At 43.4% G+C, this 14,792-nt stretch overlaps 2 protein-coding genes across 3 annotated transcripts; one reads left to right on the forward strand and one right to left on the reverse strand.

Moving 5' to 3' along the window:
* Positions 1-1,044: 1,044 nt before the first annotated feature.
* On the forward strand, positions 1,045-6,461 carry clgn (calmegin). 2 transcript variants are annotated; one of them, XM_030788148.1, is made up of 14 exons: positions 1,045-1,212; positions 1,444-1,517; positions 1,750-1,808; positions 1,922-2,063; positions 2,173-2,254; positions 2,597-2,789; positions 3,266-3,455; positions 3,713-3,826; positions 4,089-4,245; positions 4,481-4,696; positions 5,292-5,408; positions 5,628-5,802; positions 6,061-6,167; positions 6,378-6,461. In XM_030788148.1, exons 1-14 carry the CDS (start codon positions 1,045-1,047, stop codon positions 6,459-6,461), a joined length of 1,878 nt encoding a protein of 625 aa, XP_030644008.1. The 2 variants fall into 2 exon arrangements, with proteins under 2 accessions (XP_030644008.1, XP_030644007.1); XM_030788147.1 differs by having other exon boundaries at positions 5,628-5,793; positions 6,049-6,167.
* A 2,019-nt stretch (positions 6,462-8,480) lies between these two features.
* LOC115824020 (short coiled-coil protein B) lies at positions 8,481-13,622 on the reverse strand. Its single transcript, XM_030788095.1, has 4 exons — positions 13,559-13,622; positions 9,905-9,976; positions 9,699-9,779; positions 8,481-9,259 (listed from the first exon to the last, which is right to left on the reverse strand). Exons 1-4 carry the CDS (start codon positions 13,620-13,622, stop codon positions 9,117-9,119), a joined length of 360 nt encoding a protein of 119 aa, XP_030643955.1. The 3' UTR covers positions 8,481-9,116.
* Between the last annotated feature and the right edge of the window lie 1,170 nt (positions 13,623-14,792).

A 14,792-nucleotide genomic window follows, 5' to 3' on the forward strand; every position in this document is an offset into this window, starting at 1 on the left:
GTATAACTAAATAACGGAGTTTAGTGTTCAGTGTTTGTACCTTGATAAAACCGAGAAACTGCTTTGGAATAGTCAGCTGGACAAAGTAAGTTTCCATTTTTTTATTCTTTGAATGAAGGAATAATGTAGCTAGTAGCCAGTTTGTATGGCTGGCTGCGTTAATATCAGCGAGCGATGTTAGCCAAGAACTGCAAAGCAACCGCTGTTAGCTGGTTAGCGCTGCACAATGACCCGTCCGTAGGTCCGACCCTGTTAGCCAAACAGTGTGTAACGTTTTTACTAAAGGAAAATGAAAAAATGATTTTTAAACTGACACTTAAGGAAGGAACAACAAATTGCAAGTTGATGCCGTTGAACCGCGCTGCGCCATGAGCGGGTCCACCTGAATTGTGAGAGACAAATGACATGGCCAGCTCATTTTTATGGGACAGTAGCATCCAAAGCCAAGTGATGGACTCTAACTCTAAGTCGTTAAATGCAGTTTAATGTTTTTCTCTTGCTGACGGGGTTAGTTGAATTATTTATAACCGCCTTCTTTAGCAATAGCCATTGTAATCGGCCGTGATGCTCGCGCCTTTGCTTGTCACTCAGTCATCAAAACCGTTAGCTAGCCCTGCGCACTCCCCGCGTTAGCTCATCTTTCAACCCGGCCAAGGCATCATTTTTTCAAAGATGTTGTCTGGGACAGTCATTCCAAGATTTTTCAGTTACATATGTCTTTCGTTGGTTAGACTTTACGTGTTTATTTATTTTTAGCCATTTTATTACAAAACATTTGAAAAGTCATTTCTTATTCGTTGCTAATATCCAGTTAATTTGCATGACAAGCGCACGCAGATGGTCCGATCAATATCGATGGCAAATTGCTCTTCACAAATAACACAAATGGGACGTGACTTTTAGCTGATTCGTTGAATTTAATACAATTATAGGACCCTGAATAGCTTCATAATAAAAAAAAACAACAACTACAGAGTATGTAGCGTAACTCTTTGACCGACTGGATTGTGTGTGTGTGCGTGTATGTGTTTGTTATTTGCCTAGATGAAGCTGAGGTGGGGATGGGCATGTCTCTTATTGCTGTCCGTCGTCATGGTTACTTGGGCGGAGGAAGAGGAGTTGGAGGATGAAGAGGACGCTCTCGTGGAGGATGCTATAGTTGATTCAGAGGAAGAGAGCACGGGTGAAGCAGATGCAAATGTGTCCTTCCAGGTCAGTAGAATTGGACTTACAAAAGAGTAAAGTCCACTCATCTTAGAAGGGACACCCATAGTTTGACACCATCTCGGTCCAAAGACACGTATCTAGAAAACAGGAAAACCGTACGCCAGGAATGACAGGTCTACAAACAACTGTCTAAAAGAGTTTGCACAGAATCAACTGGAAAGAAAACAGCCTAGTATTTTTTGCACTGTAACTAAATCTGAGTTGTCTTTCGTTTAGGTAACGTACAAGACTCCAGTGCCTACAGGAGATGTCTTTTTCGCCGAAACGTTTGATGAAGGATCATTGAGCAGGTAGAATGATGCCTGATCTGGGGTTTTTTTTTTTGTTTCTTTTTTTAGAAGAATTCGTGCAGCAGCCAGCGAATACCACATCATTTTGCATGACAACTGAGTTAGCAGTCGCACTGCTGTTGCTCGCTCATTAATTATTAATACTGTACCGGAATGACTCTCATTTGCGGAGTTTCCTTTTTTTTTTTTTTTTTTAATTTTATTTGTTTATTTATTATCTTTTTCTCAACAGATGGCAGTTGTCCAAAACGACGAAGGAGGATGCAGACGACGATATCGCCAAGTATGACGGTCAGTGTGCGTCCCGTGACCAAGGCCTTTAGAACAGGCGTGTGTGGCACATGCCGTGTAGCGTGTCCGCGGGTCATAAATCTGTCTTTGCCCCCCCCCCCCCCCCCCCCCAGGTAAATGGGAGGTGGAGGCCCTGAAGGAGAACAAGGTACCCGGAGACCTCGGCCTGGTGCTCAAGTCCCGGGCCAAACACCACGCCGTCGCTGCCCTGCTGGACAAGCCCTTTGTCTTCAAAGACCAACCGCTTATCGTCCAGTGAGTGCCCCCACCCGTCGGGGGATTGTTGTTACCGTGACAACTGTGAATAGCGGTCTTAGTGCCTTCGGTTTGGCTGTCACTCACTGGCGTGTCCCTCTCGTTTTAGGTACGAGGTCAATTTTCAAGACGGCATAGACTGCGGAGGAGCTTACATTAAGCTGCTGACGGATGCGCCTGATTTGGACCTGGTACGCACCTTTTCGTGGTTCAGTATGGTCTCCCCCCCCCCACCCCCCTTTTGTTTATAAACGAAACTGGGACACCTGTGACGGAACAAGAACCGGCGAGGGCGCATATATGCGTCTAGGCATATTTTGAAAATGATTTATTCAAAATATGCTTCAAAGGTTTAAAACAAGACGCTGCAGACTGTGAGTCCAAGCTGACCATACCAATCTTATCGACAGATCTCAGCGTTGTTCATAACCTTGTCGCGTATCCAGGAAATTGTCTTCACGAGGCTGCGGTTCGCCGCAAAAGGACGCCGAAATCGCGTTTTAGGCCCTAACATGTTTGCTGTTGGCTTTCAGGACAAGTTTCACGACCGCACGCCCTACACTATCATGTTTGGACCAGACAAATGTGGGGAGGATTACAAACTGCATTTCATCTTCCAACACAAGAACCCTCTGAACGGAGACCTGGAGGAGAAGCACGCCAAGCGGCCTGACGTTGACCTAAAGAAGATCTACTCGGATAAGAAGACACACCTGTATACGCTGGGTGGGTACAGCTGAACACAGTGGGCGTGGCTGAAACCACACCCGCACGCCCCGAACGGGTGTGGCTGAGACCACGCCCGCGTAGCCATTGAGTTGTAGATAACTGAAAGAAAATCTGGAACGCACACCATCGCTGTATACTAACGTCTACCGTACTAGAAAAATGTTCTTTACCAGTTAAGCGCTAACCCAAGAAAATAAAACGAAAGGAGTTTCAATGGAAGAAATGTTTGTGTTGTGGTTAAAAGGTCATATAAAGTAATGAAATGGAAGCAACGTGTAAGTTTAAAACGTGTAAGTTTAAATCCTCGCCGCTGAGGTCCCGGCTTATTTGCCCTTAATGAATTTATTTATCGCACATAATAATACGTGAGGAAACCTGCCAGATTTGTAACGTAGATATTAATCAAATGTAATAGAGTCATTTCTGCTCTTTCTCTCTCTCTGTCCCTCTCTCTCTCTCTTTGTCTCTCTCAGTGTTGAACCCAGACAACACATATGAGATTTTTATCGACCAGTCCAGTGTGAGCCGGGGAAGCCTGCTGGCTGACGTGATCCCACCCGTTAACCCCCCGAAGGAGATCGACGATCCCAAAGACTCCAAACCGGAAGACTGGGACGAGAGAGCCAAGATTCCCGACCCAGACGCAGTCAAACCGGAGGACTGGTGAGGACGAGCTCCACCACATTAAAACTGATTTGTTTAAATGTGACTGAAATTTTTGTGCCATTTCATAGGAATTTGTGCTTTTAAGAAACGATGCTGCTGATGACGAATAATCACTGTCTTTGTTACGTAGAGAACCTGTTTCCTCTCATCTCTGGAAAATGTCTAACAGTTATACAGATATTTTCAGAAATATTATACTAGTCTCTCTCTCTCTCGCTCTCTCTCTCTCTCTCTCTCTCTCTCTTTCTCTGTAGGGATGAAGAGGCTCCAGCCCAGGTGCCAGACCCTAATGCTGTGAAACCAGAAGGCTGGCTAGATGAAGAACCTGAGTTTGTGCCTGACCCCACGGCGGAGAAGCCAGACGACTGGTAATGCTACATCTTGGCTTTGGTCGCATCTGTTGATAAAGTCTTGCTGCGTTGCTCTCTCTGTCTATCCCTTCAACTCTCTCTCTCTCTCTCTCTCTCTCTTTCTCTCTTTCTCTCTTTCCCTTCTGCATCTATGCTCTGTCCCTCTCTCTCAGTTCTTTTCTCTATCTCTGCTTATCTTTTCGTGTCTTGCTCCAGTTCCCTGTGTAATGTTTCAGTGTGTGTGTGTGTGTGTGTGTGTGTGTGTGTGTGTGTGTGACAGGGATGTGGAGATGGACGGGGAATGGGAGGCACCTCAGGTCCCTAACCCTGCCTGTAAGTTGGCTCCCGGTTGTGGTGAATGGAAACCTCCCATGATGAATAACCCAAAATACAGGGGCAAATGGAAGGCCCCGCTCATAGACAACCCCAACTACCAGGTACGACCTTCACCTGACCTTTGCCCCTTCCTTTTTACCCACTGTTCATACTGGTTGCACCATTTCCCCTTTCACTCTCCTGTGTTTTCTCTACATTTATTCATCTGTGTAGGTCTCATCTTAGTCTCTTCAGTCAGGTTTTATTACTGTCATGGCCTTTTGAGAACTTTCATGGAGAGGACATGGGCTGCTGATTTGACACCCATGAATGTGTGTGTGTGTGTGTTTCACACAGGGTGTGTGGAGTCCCCGTAAGATCCCAAACCCTGACTACTTTGAGGATCTTCATCCATTTAAGATGTCTCCGTTCAGGGCACTGGGGCTAGAGTTGTGGTCCATGACCTCTGACATCTATTTCGACAACTTCATCATCACGGCAGAGAAAGAGGTGGCTGACCGCTGGGCCTCCGACAGCTGGGGCCTGAAGAAACTGGTGGCCAGCGCCAACGAGGTGCGTACACGCCCACCATGAGACCAGGTGGTCAGAGACCTCCGCTTAACTGGCTCCAGTCAGGATTAAATAGGCTTTCCGAAATATACACACACACATGCGCGCGCGCACACACACACACAGATTCGTGTTCAAGTCATACATACTCATACTCGTACTCAACACACAGATACACACGCACACACACACACACACACACACACACACACACACACACACACACACACACACACACACTTACTCAACACACAGACATAATGGTGCTCAACACAATACATGCAGAAAAAGCTCCAGAACTTAGGCCTAAGGAAACTAGTCCAGTAGCAGTGAAATGTGTGTATGTATTTGCCTGTGTTGTGGTCCCATTAAAGTAACTAACACATAAACACATAATAAAACATACACATTAAAAGCAGAGGGGTAGAAACACACAGACATATAGATGTGCATTCGTTTACGCTAGTTTTTATTTAACGCCTTCTTCACAGCATATGACTGTGTTTCTTTTCAAGTGCTATGAAAATTGTACTAATTCCTCCTCTCTTTCCATCCCTCTCTCTCTTTCTCTCTCTCTCTCTCTCTCTCTCTCTCTCAGCCTGGTGTGTTGAGTCAGCTGGCGTTGGCGGCAGAGGACAGGCCGTGGTTATGGGTGGTCTACATACTGACCGTGGGGCTTCCTGTCGGCCTGGCCATCCTCTTCTGCTGGCCAAAAGTGAGTCCCGCCGCTGTTTCTTGCCTCACCGAGAGAGAAAAAAAAAAACATGCCTTAGAGTCTATCGCTCTCCGGATCTTTCCGTGATCTTCTCGTGCCGCTAGAGCGGAACATGGTGTCTTCACGTCCGCTCGGCGGGCCGGTTACGGTGGCTCCGCCTTAAATGTATTGAATCGTTGCATAGACTCCATCTCTGTGTGTGTGTGTGTGTTATTGCAGAAATCAGAGGACGACTACGTCTACAAGAAGATAGATACGGCGAAGGCGGACGAGCCCGAACCGGAGGAAGAGGAGGAGGAGGAGGAAGAGGAGGAGGAGGAGGAGGAGGAGGAAAAGGGAGAACAAAAGACTGAAGCTAAAACAGAGGACGTCCCAGAAGCTGCGGGTGAGTTTTGTTTTATGTTTGTTTGTTTACTTGTTTGTTTGTTTACCCTGTTTTATTGGTCTCCTCCGCTCGCATCTTTTCTAAAATCTACATGGGTAAGCTCGTAACTGACGGTTAACGGTGTTAATCAGCGCTCCCCTATCAGCGAGAAATGGATCTCATTTCCTTGTGCTTCAACGCTGTTTGTCAAGCAGTGTGTATCCTCTGTCTTCCTCTCCTTTAAGGATTTGGGTTATTTGTAATATCATGTTCCAGGCGATGAAGCAGGGGAGGGGATGGTGGCGGATACGGACGCGGCGGGAGGTGACAGCCAAGACGGCGATGAAGAGGAGGAGGACGCCAGCAAGTCCAACGACACAGCATCAGACGACGAGGTAGAGGGGATCCCTAAACCGACCACTGTCTGTGTGTGTGTGTGTGTGTGTTTATGGGAATCATAACTGAGGTATTCATGGGACTGTATTATGGTGTAACCATACATTCTGTTTGGTCGGCAAAGAGTGTTTTTGTTTCAAAGTGCGTCACAGGCATGCCCTAAAGCTAAAGTGTGTGTGTGTGTGTGTGTGTGTTTGTTTGTGTTTCAGATGAAGGAAGCTGATGAAGGTGCTCAGAGCACAGGCGACGGTCACAAACAGGCCGTCAGAAAGAGAAGAGTACGGAAAGACTGAGAACTCCTCAGATGCTCATCTCCTCCTCCTCCTCCTTCTTCCTCCCTCTCTCCATCTTTTCCTCCCTCTCTTTCCCCTCTCTCTCTCTCTCTCTCTCCCTCTCTCTCTTAAGCAGCATGCCCGTGGCTTTTTGCCGTCCAGCATGCTCACTCCACGCCTCTCCTTGTTCTGGATAACTCCTCCCCCATCCGATACAAGCCACACCCCCTTTCTCTCTTAGTCTTCCTTCTCAGACGTAGTTCTCTTAACTGGTTCCTGTTTGGATTTAGGTCTACCAATCGAATCCACTGCTGCATTTCATTTCCAAAGTGTGTGGGTTTTTTGTTTTTTTTTTTTTATCTTTTTTTTACTCCATTTAAAGTCAAGGAGTAGTGTTTTTAGAGGCATTTTCTTGTTCAGGTCAAAGTATGAGTACTGTGAATGGGGAAAAAAAAGGATGTTTTTGAATGAGAAATGTATCCAGAAAAAAAAGCTTGTGATTACCTTACATTTCAAAAAAGATGTTTTAAAAGATGTTCGTTTTAACTTATATGAAGGGAGTCAATGTCAGTTCTAAATGTTTTAAGTTATTCTATTTTTAATTGAATTAGGGTCAAAAGCGCACGGATAGTATTTATTGTGTGGGTTTTTATGCTTTTTAGAGCTCCTGTTTTATGAAGAAAAAAAGTTACAGTTTGAGCAAATCAATTTTAGTGTATTTATATTTTTAGTCTTTTTACATGCTTTCTGCTGTGTAGTCAACACTGGATGCTTAGTTTGAATAGAGAATTTTCATGTAACATCAACTGACAATAAGGAACTTACAGAAGGTTCTCGGCTCTCTAAAAACAGAGATCATCTGTAGTGTTTTAGCCCAGGTCCTGGAGGACCGGTTTGTCTGCTTGTTTTAAGGGGAACAACTGTCAGGTCAAATCATCTCATTAAAAATTGCCTGATAAAGAGATCCGGTCAAAGAAAAGAAAGAAAAAAAAAGAAGAAGACGCCGTCGGTTCGGATACATCCCTGGATTAACCTCTAGTCTGGATTACTAGTTGTGAAAGCTAGGGTGATTCTGTTGCGTGAGGGATGTTTTGTTTTGTTTCTTTCTTTTTTTCTTTTCCCTGCTTTTCTAGTTCATGTTCCTGCCTTTCCTGGGCAGCACTCTGTTTACATGCGTTTGGAAATTGTACATTGCTCTTAAGAAAAAAAAAAAAAAATTTAATACAAAAAAAAAATAACTCCATGTGTTCTACCAGTTATTTAATCTACATAAACACATGAGTCCCACAAAGACAAAGAAACGTTTTATTAACAAAAATTGTTAAAGGGTTTAGAACCATAGAATCTACACACGGACACACACGGCAGTATTTTACATTTGGGCGTGTGCTGGCACACGTAACATGCCTGAATGATATTGCTAATGCAGAACAAATAAACAAAATAAACAAACAAACAGAACAAATAAACAAACAAACATATGTTACAAATAAAAAGATGATAAATTATGGAGGTAAAAAGTGAACTTTTCTCACGACTGCACAGGTATCAAATAAAAAACACTAACACATTCTCGTTAGTGTCACGAAAGTCATTGCACTCATTGTTAGCAACTTTGTGTTCAGAGCTTAACACAAAGCAATTTCCGATAAGTAGATCTGTGTTAATGCATAGGGAGTTCCGGTCCACTTACTCAAATCAATACCACTCAGGATTTTTTTTTTTTTCTTTTACAGTAAAACGCAGTTTACACACCCCCTCCGCCTTTCTTGTCTTTCAATGAGTAGTTTATAGCCACAGAGAACACATGCGTCCCAATGGTACAAGTTTCCTTCTTTTTTTTTTTCAAGATCATGTTCAATTTCAGTATCAAATCTTAATATCAGCTCGTTGCAGATAGACTATAGTTTATGAAGTTAAAACACTGCACCTTTGCGTTTGTTTAGAGCACACAGGTTCTGGGAGGGTGGCAGAAAAACAGCGTTTTCTTTAACTGTTAACGATTAAACTGATGGGTCAAAAACAGTATGTGGAGGAGGAGGGGGGAGGTTAAACAATGACCAATTCATTCTTTAGATCAATGCTGGAACCCAAACTAATGCAATGACTGCTCGTTTTCGTCATTTAACTGTTTCCCGTGCTTTGTTCCTGCTCCCAAGCAAAATTAAAAGCCAAGACTATTATCACGTAAACAGCTTACTTCTAACAACACAGCTTCACCGTCTATGATATACAACAGCATGATACATTTCTGACCATATAGTCCATAAATGCCATACTTATTCAAACCAACACTGTTTTATCTAGCAGGAGACTCCCAGCTGAGTCTACCTGCCTCTTATTGTTCGCCAATGAGTTTATGAAAGCAATAATAATAATACTACTACTACTAATAATAATAACTTAAAGTCAATGAAAACTAATACACATATACAAAGGAAATAAAGATGGATGGTACAAATTTAGAGCGTAACACGAAAGTGTGTGTGTGTGTGTGTGTGTTTGTTTTAGGGACAGGGCAGCATAAACCATGCCTGGTTTGGACTGGCTCAGGCATTGGGGGTAAAGGAAGGGAGCAGGGGGTCTGTTTTAAGGATTAGTCAGGGAGGAGAAAGACAAGAGAAAAAGAAAAAGATAGAGAGAACAAAGCCTCGTATCCTTTCTCTCTCTCTCCCTCTATTTCCGTTTGCTCTTAGTGTCGGTCGTCTGGAACACGCTGGAAGCTGACATGAGGTTCTCGATGTACTGACCCAGGACCTGGTTCTCTGACTTGAGCTTCAGGTTCTCCTCTTTCACTGCGTCCACTCGTGCCGACAGATCTGAGGGGAACAGATAAATCAGAGACGCGCGATCAAAGCTACGTCATTCAGGAGCTCTTAGAGACCCATTAAGACATTCTAAGTGACTCCAAGGCATAAGTGTACGAGGGCGTAGCTGACATTACGGAACAAGGCAAGGCCAAACCCAACTAAAAGACATCAATAGCGGGGGCTGTATTTAGGAATTGGCACCACGTCCATGCTTGGATTTGAAACGTTTCTGACACTGACGCTACATTAATGCAAACTGCCTGCTATGAAAGGTAAATCTGTGACATTGCCATTGCTCTCCATACAAATAATACTACCAAGAAAGCTGTACATGTGTATACAATACATTTTGACTGATGAAAAGTGGGACGTGAAACAAATAACGATAGATGGAAAAGAGCCATTCTGGTTGTTTCCTGTTTTGTTTTGTGTTATGTTTATTTTTTACCTTCGAGTGTGTGCTGAAGCTCCAGGACTTGATTAATGAGCCTCGTCTTCTCCTCAAGTTCCACCTGATTCTCCATGTCTCCTAACCCAAGAGAAAACGCAGAACTCGCTGAAAAAAGACATCGCCAAGCGATGTTCGATGTAGTATTCTTTATCACAAATCACATACGGAGTCAAAACAATGTTGAGTTTTCTGTGTTGTCTTACCATCCATATCGCAGTTCATGGCAGGGTATTCGTCGTCTTCTTTGGAATGCAGGATTGCAGTTACACCGTCAGCTGAAAGTTGGACAGTGAGTTACCCAACACATAACGAGCCAGGATTTCTACGAGCACGCAAACACATAGCCTACTCCTTCGCTCTCTATATAAATGTGTACGCTTAATCAAGCATGAAAGTTACGATGTGGTAGTTCAACTGGCACAGATTAGCAGGTGACATCATCTCCCGAGACACGACATAGACCTTCGACTGAAGCTCCAATTCGGTTGATTTACTTAAATATTACGTTAAAAGCTAATTATGCTAAGCATTTTGCTCATGTCAGCCACTTCAATGTGCTAAATCATTCAAAGGCATCGCTTAAAGTGTTAACTATCTAGGCTCACGGTGAATGTTAATGAGATGAAAAAGAACCTCTCTTCTAATACATAATTGTGCAACACAACTGAACCGTCAGATAATAACAGTAAACTCTTGCAGAAGTACAAGGGGTTAGCAACAGTACCGTAAACGGAAAGGCAAATGCTAAAACAGTCAACGCTAATATGCCCACAGGGGACAAGCACATTAGCTAGAAAGCTTGTGGGTTGCTAGAACTTAAATCGACTTAAGGCGGCTAATGAGTATAAAAGCCAAACATTAACTTGACATGCCCGGACCTGATATAGTTACCTAGCTTAGTGCACCGTAACTGTAAAATACGGTACCATGATCAGTTACAAGACAACTCTTAAAGATTCACACCCCGGCCTGTGTTGACATGGCGCTCGCTTTCGTTAGCTGCTGAATTTCTCCGGCTTGCCGTAAAAACCTGAAACTATCTGAAGCTATGGGTTACATGAACACTCGTAAGAAGTTTAATTTAAACACGCGTGATTCTTACCGTTTGTTAAATGGAAGAATCTGCGGTTGTTAGCTTGGTATATTATAGTCAGGTCGTTGTGGACAATTCGACACTGCGGATGTGCAATTGATGACACGAGCTACTCGCTACCTCATCATCCCACTCACATAAACGACATACACAGGCTGGTATTTGCTCAATGCACCATCACGACTTGTCCTATAGAGGGAGACGTAGCGCTTTCCAAATGGCAAAGCGTGGAGCAATGTCATGATGATGACGAAATTGCAAATCGGTCCATGGCAAATACACTTTATCCTTTACTACATTTCCCTAGTTTTAGTGTGAATAGAATAGTGAACTGTGTTGTCTTAGCGAGGAGTCTTTGAGTGACGACAAATACGATACTGTGAGTAGTATACTTATTTCTATCAGATATGAATAGCTTCAGTTTCTCGCTTTGACCTCGGCGACATCATGTATGCTACGCGCCCTAAAAGTGATTTTTGACTATTTCTTTCTTTTATTTTTAGTAGTGTATAACAAAAGGAATACTGAGGAAAAACTGATCAATAACTTAAATAGTACCACCGCTGTCAACTGATTGGAGAGGCCCACAGATAGCTTGTAATATGTCTGCATCAGTTTTTGCACTCATGTAACATCACAGGATAATATTGATGTTTACCCTTTCATGCATTTGATTCATGCATGTCCACAAAAAACCCCAAAATATGTTCCTCGCATGCATACAAGGTCAAAAGGACAGTGCGTGTGTATGTGTGTGTGTGTGTGTGTGTATGCGCGTGCACGCGTTTGCCTTTACCCAATCTTCCTTTTGTCCCCCTGACAAATTCATCTTGTGCATTTGAGTGAGGCTGAATTTTTACACCTGCACGTACGTGAATGCATTTGCGGCACTAGGCATGTTCCCCAGCCTTTTACTGTGCTGCTGGAGTGGACAGATGCTCAGATTGCTGGGTGGAGAATTAGAGTAGTTTGGCTCCTGTAGTAGCCAAAGCACTTTAAGACTGCAGTTGGATGGGCTTGGATAAGACTGGGAAATGGTGCCAACATTAGTGAGCAGTAGTGTGTATCACAATGCTCACGCTCTGAAGAGCCCATATGCTCCTACCAGTGACCAACCAGAACCCCAGTGAGAGAGAGAGAGAGAGAGAGAGGGAGGGAAAATGCAAATGCCCTCCTTGTGAACGTGCTCTTTGCTGTGACTCACCACTCTCTCTCTCTCTCTCTCTCTGTCTCTCTCTGTATTCACATGAAATGGGAGTGTCTAAGCCTAGAATGTCAGTGACATTCTGCTATGTTCTCTGACATTCTCTATGGAATGCTCAGAACATTCTCAGAGGAACACGGGACATAATGTAACACAAAGGTACAAAGCAACCTTGTGAGATGGATTTTGGATGCGCTCTGTTGTCCGTTATGTGACAATAGAAACTGCTCGTTGCAATATATCATTTGCATACACCTTTGGTTTTGGTGTGCACATAAAATGTTGTTTGGCAGTAACTGAATTTGTGTTATGTGTAGTGTTATCTTCACTCGCTTTAATGTCACTTTAATGTCTTATCTGTTATTCATTGGCAAAAATACATGGTCTGCTCTAACTGACTGTGAACTCATCTCGACCTGAATATGAGTGCATAGAAATATTAATATTGTTAATCATTCATACATGGGTTGACCTAGCCACCACATCTAGCCTTTGTTCTACATGTTGCCGTGGTAATGAATGTAGTTAGACATGTGTGCGCGCACACACACACACACACACGCTTCAGAGCAACTTTGCATGAAACCTCTTTCATTCTTTCTCTCATAGAGACATAAACTACACACACACACACACACACAGAGTCTTATTCTAATAAGCATCAATGTCTCTCCCCTGTTGATACTCCAGTTACAATATTATGCGTTAATTTCCCGCCCTGTGAGTTAAAGTGAAGAGCAGTGAAAGCCTGTTTAACCTCATGCCGTCTCTCTCCAATTACAGTTGTGCGCGGCGCGAGGGGAAGCTCTATTCACCGCTCTCTCTAAGTGCCATTGTACGGAGCGTCGTGTTGCGGAGCAAAGAGGAGACCATGGGGTTTCAGCACGCGCACAGTCAGCAAATTCCACGTTTAGTTAGAGAGACAGGGTCCGTGAAAGAACACTGCGGCTTCCGTTGTGTGTGTGTGTGTGTGTGTGTGCACGTGTGCATGTGTGGTTACACTTTTAATATGTGGACCTTTATGGCTGGATTTTTGGGTGTGTGTGTATGTATGTGTGCGTATGTGCGTGTGTGTGTGTGTGTGTGTGTGTGTGTATGCTGACTCAAATGACGGATAAACACCTTGTTTGTTACCCGGTCTTTGTGCATGTATCCCATTAACCAGATGTTGCTATGAACTCAAGTCTGCATGGATTCTTACAGGTGCAGCTCTATGTCTCTATTAAAGGCAAACACACCCCTCTGTGATTCAGCTGCACTAAGACAAAGTCATTCATTTACTCATAATAAAACAGTGACCTTTGGACGCACACACCTGTGTGTGTGTGTGTGTGGGACAAGTACATCTGCATGTGAGAAGGTTCTTGAAAATACTGATCCAGGAACAGTTTTCCTGCCTAACAAGCTTGCCTTAAGCACTTAAAATGAGGAAGTAAAACCGGTCTTAAATGAACACACTGTTTGTTTGTGTGTGGTGTGTGTGGTGTGTGTGGTGTGGTGTGTGTGTGTGTGTGGTGTGTGTGTGTGTGTGTGTGTGAATAGAAAGTACAGATGTCTTACCTGAGTCGTCGGCAAGTGAAATGTTTGTGAACGTCCCACTGTCTTCATCCACTTCAGTCTCCATAGTCACTCAGTGTGTATGTGTGTGTAGCTCACACTTATTAAACTCCAGTAAAGACTTAAGAAAACTCTCTCTCTCTCTCTCTCTCTCTCTATCTATCTATCTATCTTTCTGTCTCTCTGTCGCTCTTCCTGTACATCTCAAGCACCCATGAGACACCTGCTTTTGTCAGACCACACTCGCTGAATCTGAATTATTTACCATCACCACGGTTACCTGTCGGACCCGAAGAGTGGCTCAGGTTACACTGTTGTCATGACAACAGGATGGCCCAGGGTGACACCACGCATCAGCGTAGAGTTCAGAGTTCACTTGTTTCCTGAGGTTCAAGGGCTATCGGACAGATGGAAATAGAGTGAGTGAGTGAGGGAGAGAGAGAGAGAGAATGTTTTTACTCCTCCCTCCCTTTTCTCCTCTCTCCACCTTTTCCAACTGGAATGTGAAACATTAACCAAGGGAAACATCTGCTCTGTGTTAGCAAAAATGCTTGTGAAATGTCCCAAACATACTGATATGACAACAACCCTTTCTCCATGTAGAAACCAAATAGGCTACTATTGTCTTTGTCTCTCTTTTAGAAAATGAATAAAACATACTCTCTGTGCTATGTATTGATATTCATGTTACAGACGACGACCCATACATGTTTGGAAATGTTTTTGTTTCAGATCAATTTATCGAAATAATTTATATGCCAAAGGTCTGTGTTACGTGCAGTGTTGTATCTTTTCAACTTTGTCCAAATAATAATCACACACACAGACAGACAGAGAGAGGGAGAGAGAGAGAGAGGTTAAGTTTTAATGAGTTTGTAAATTAATGTTAATGATTCTGATAGGCTGAACAAAAGAGATTAATTGCACTCACACCATTGTCCAATACACAGAGAGACGGAGAGAGAGCAAAATGTGAGAGGTTCAGACACGGAAGACAATGCTACTGTTCGTTGTTTAATGACTGATTCTGCCTCAGACACAGGGCTGTCTGCTGCTTAAGATCAGAATTATAGTGTTTCCTTTTTCTTTTTTTTTTTTTCCTGTAACAACCCACCCACAATCTAAAGATTTAATCTTTGTGATATGCGTAAGGAAAGAATGTGCCACAGAAAATACAGAATTAAATGTAAAATTTTTTAAAGCTGGTTCAGTCATTTCGCTCTTTACCACAAACTTA

Source organism: Chanos chanos, chromosome 11 (assembly GCF_902362185.1).
Source record: "Chanos chanos chromosome 11, fChaCha1.1, whole genome shotgun sequence".
NCBI classification, from domain to species: domain Eukaryota; kingdom Metazoa; phylum Chordata; class Actinopteri; order Gonorynchiformes; family Chanidae; genus Chanos; species Chanos chanos.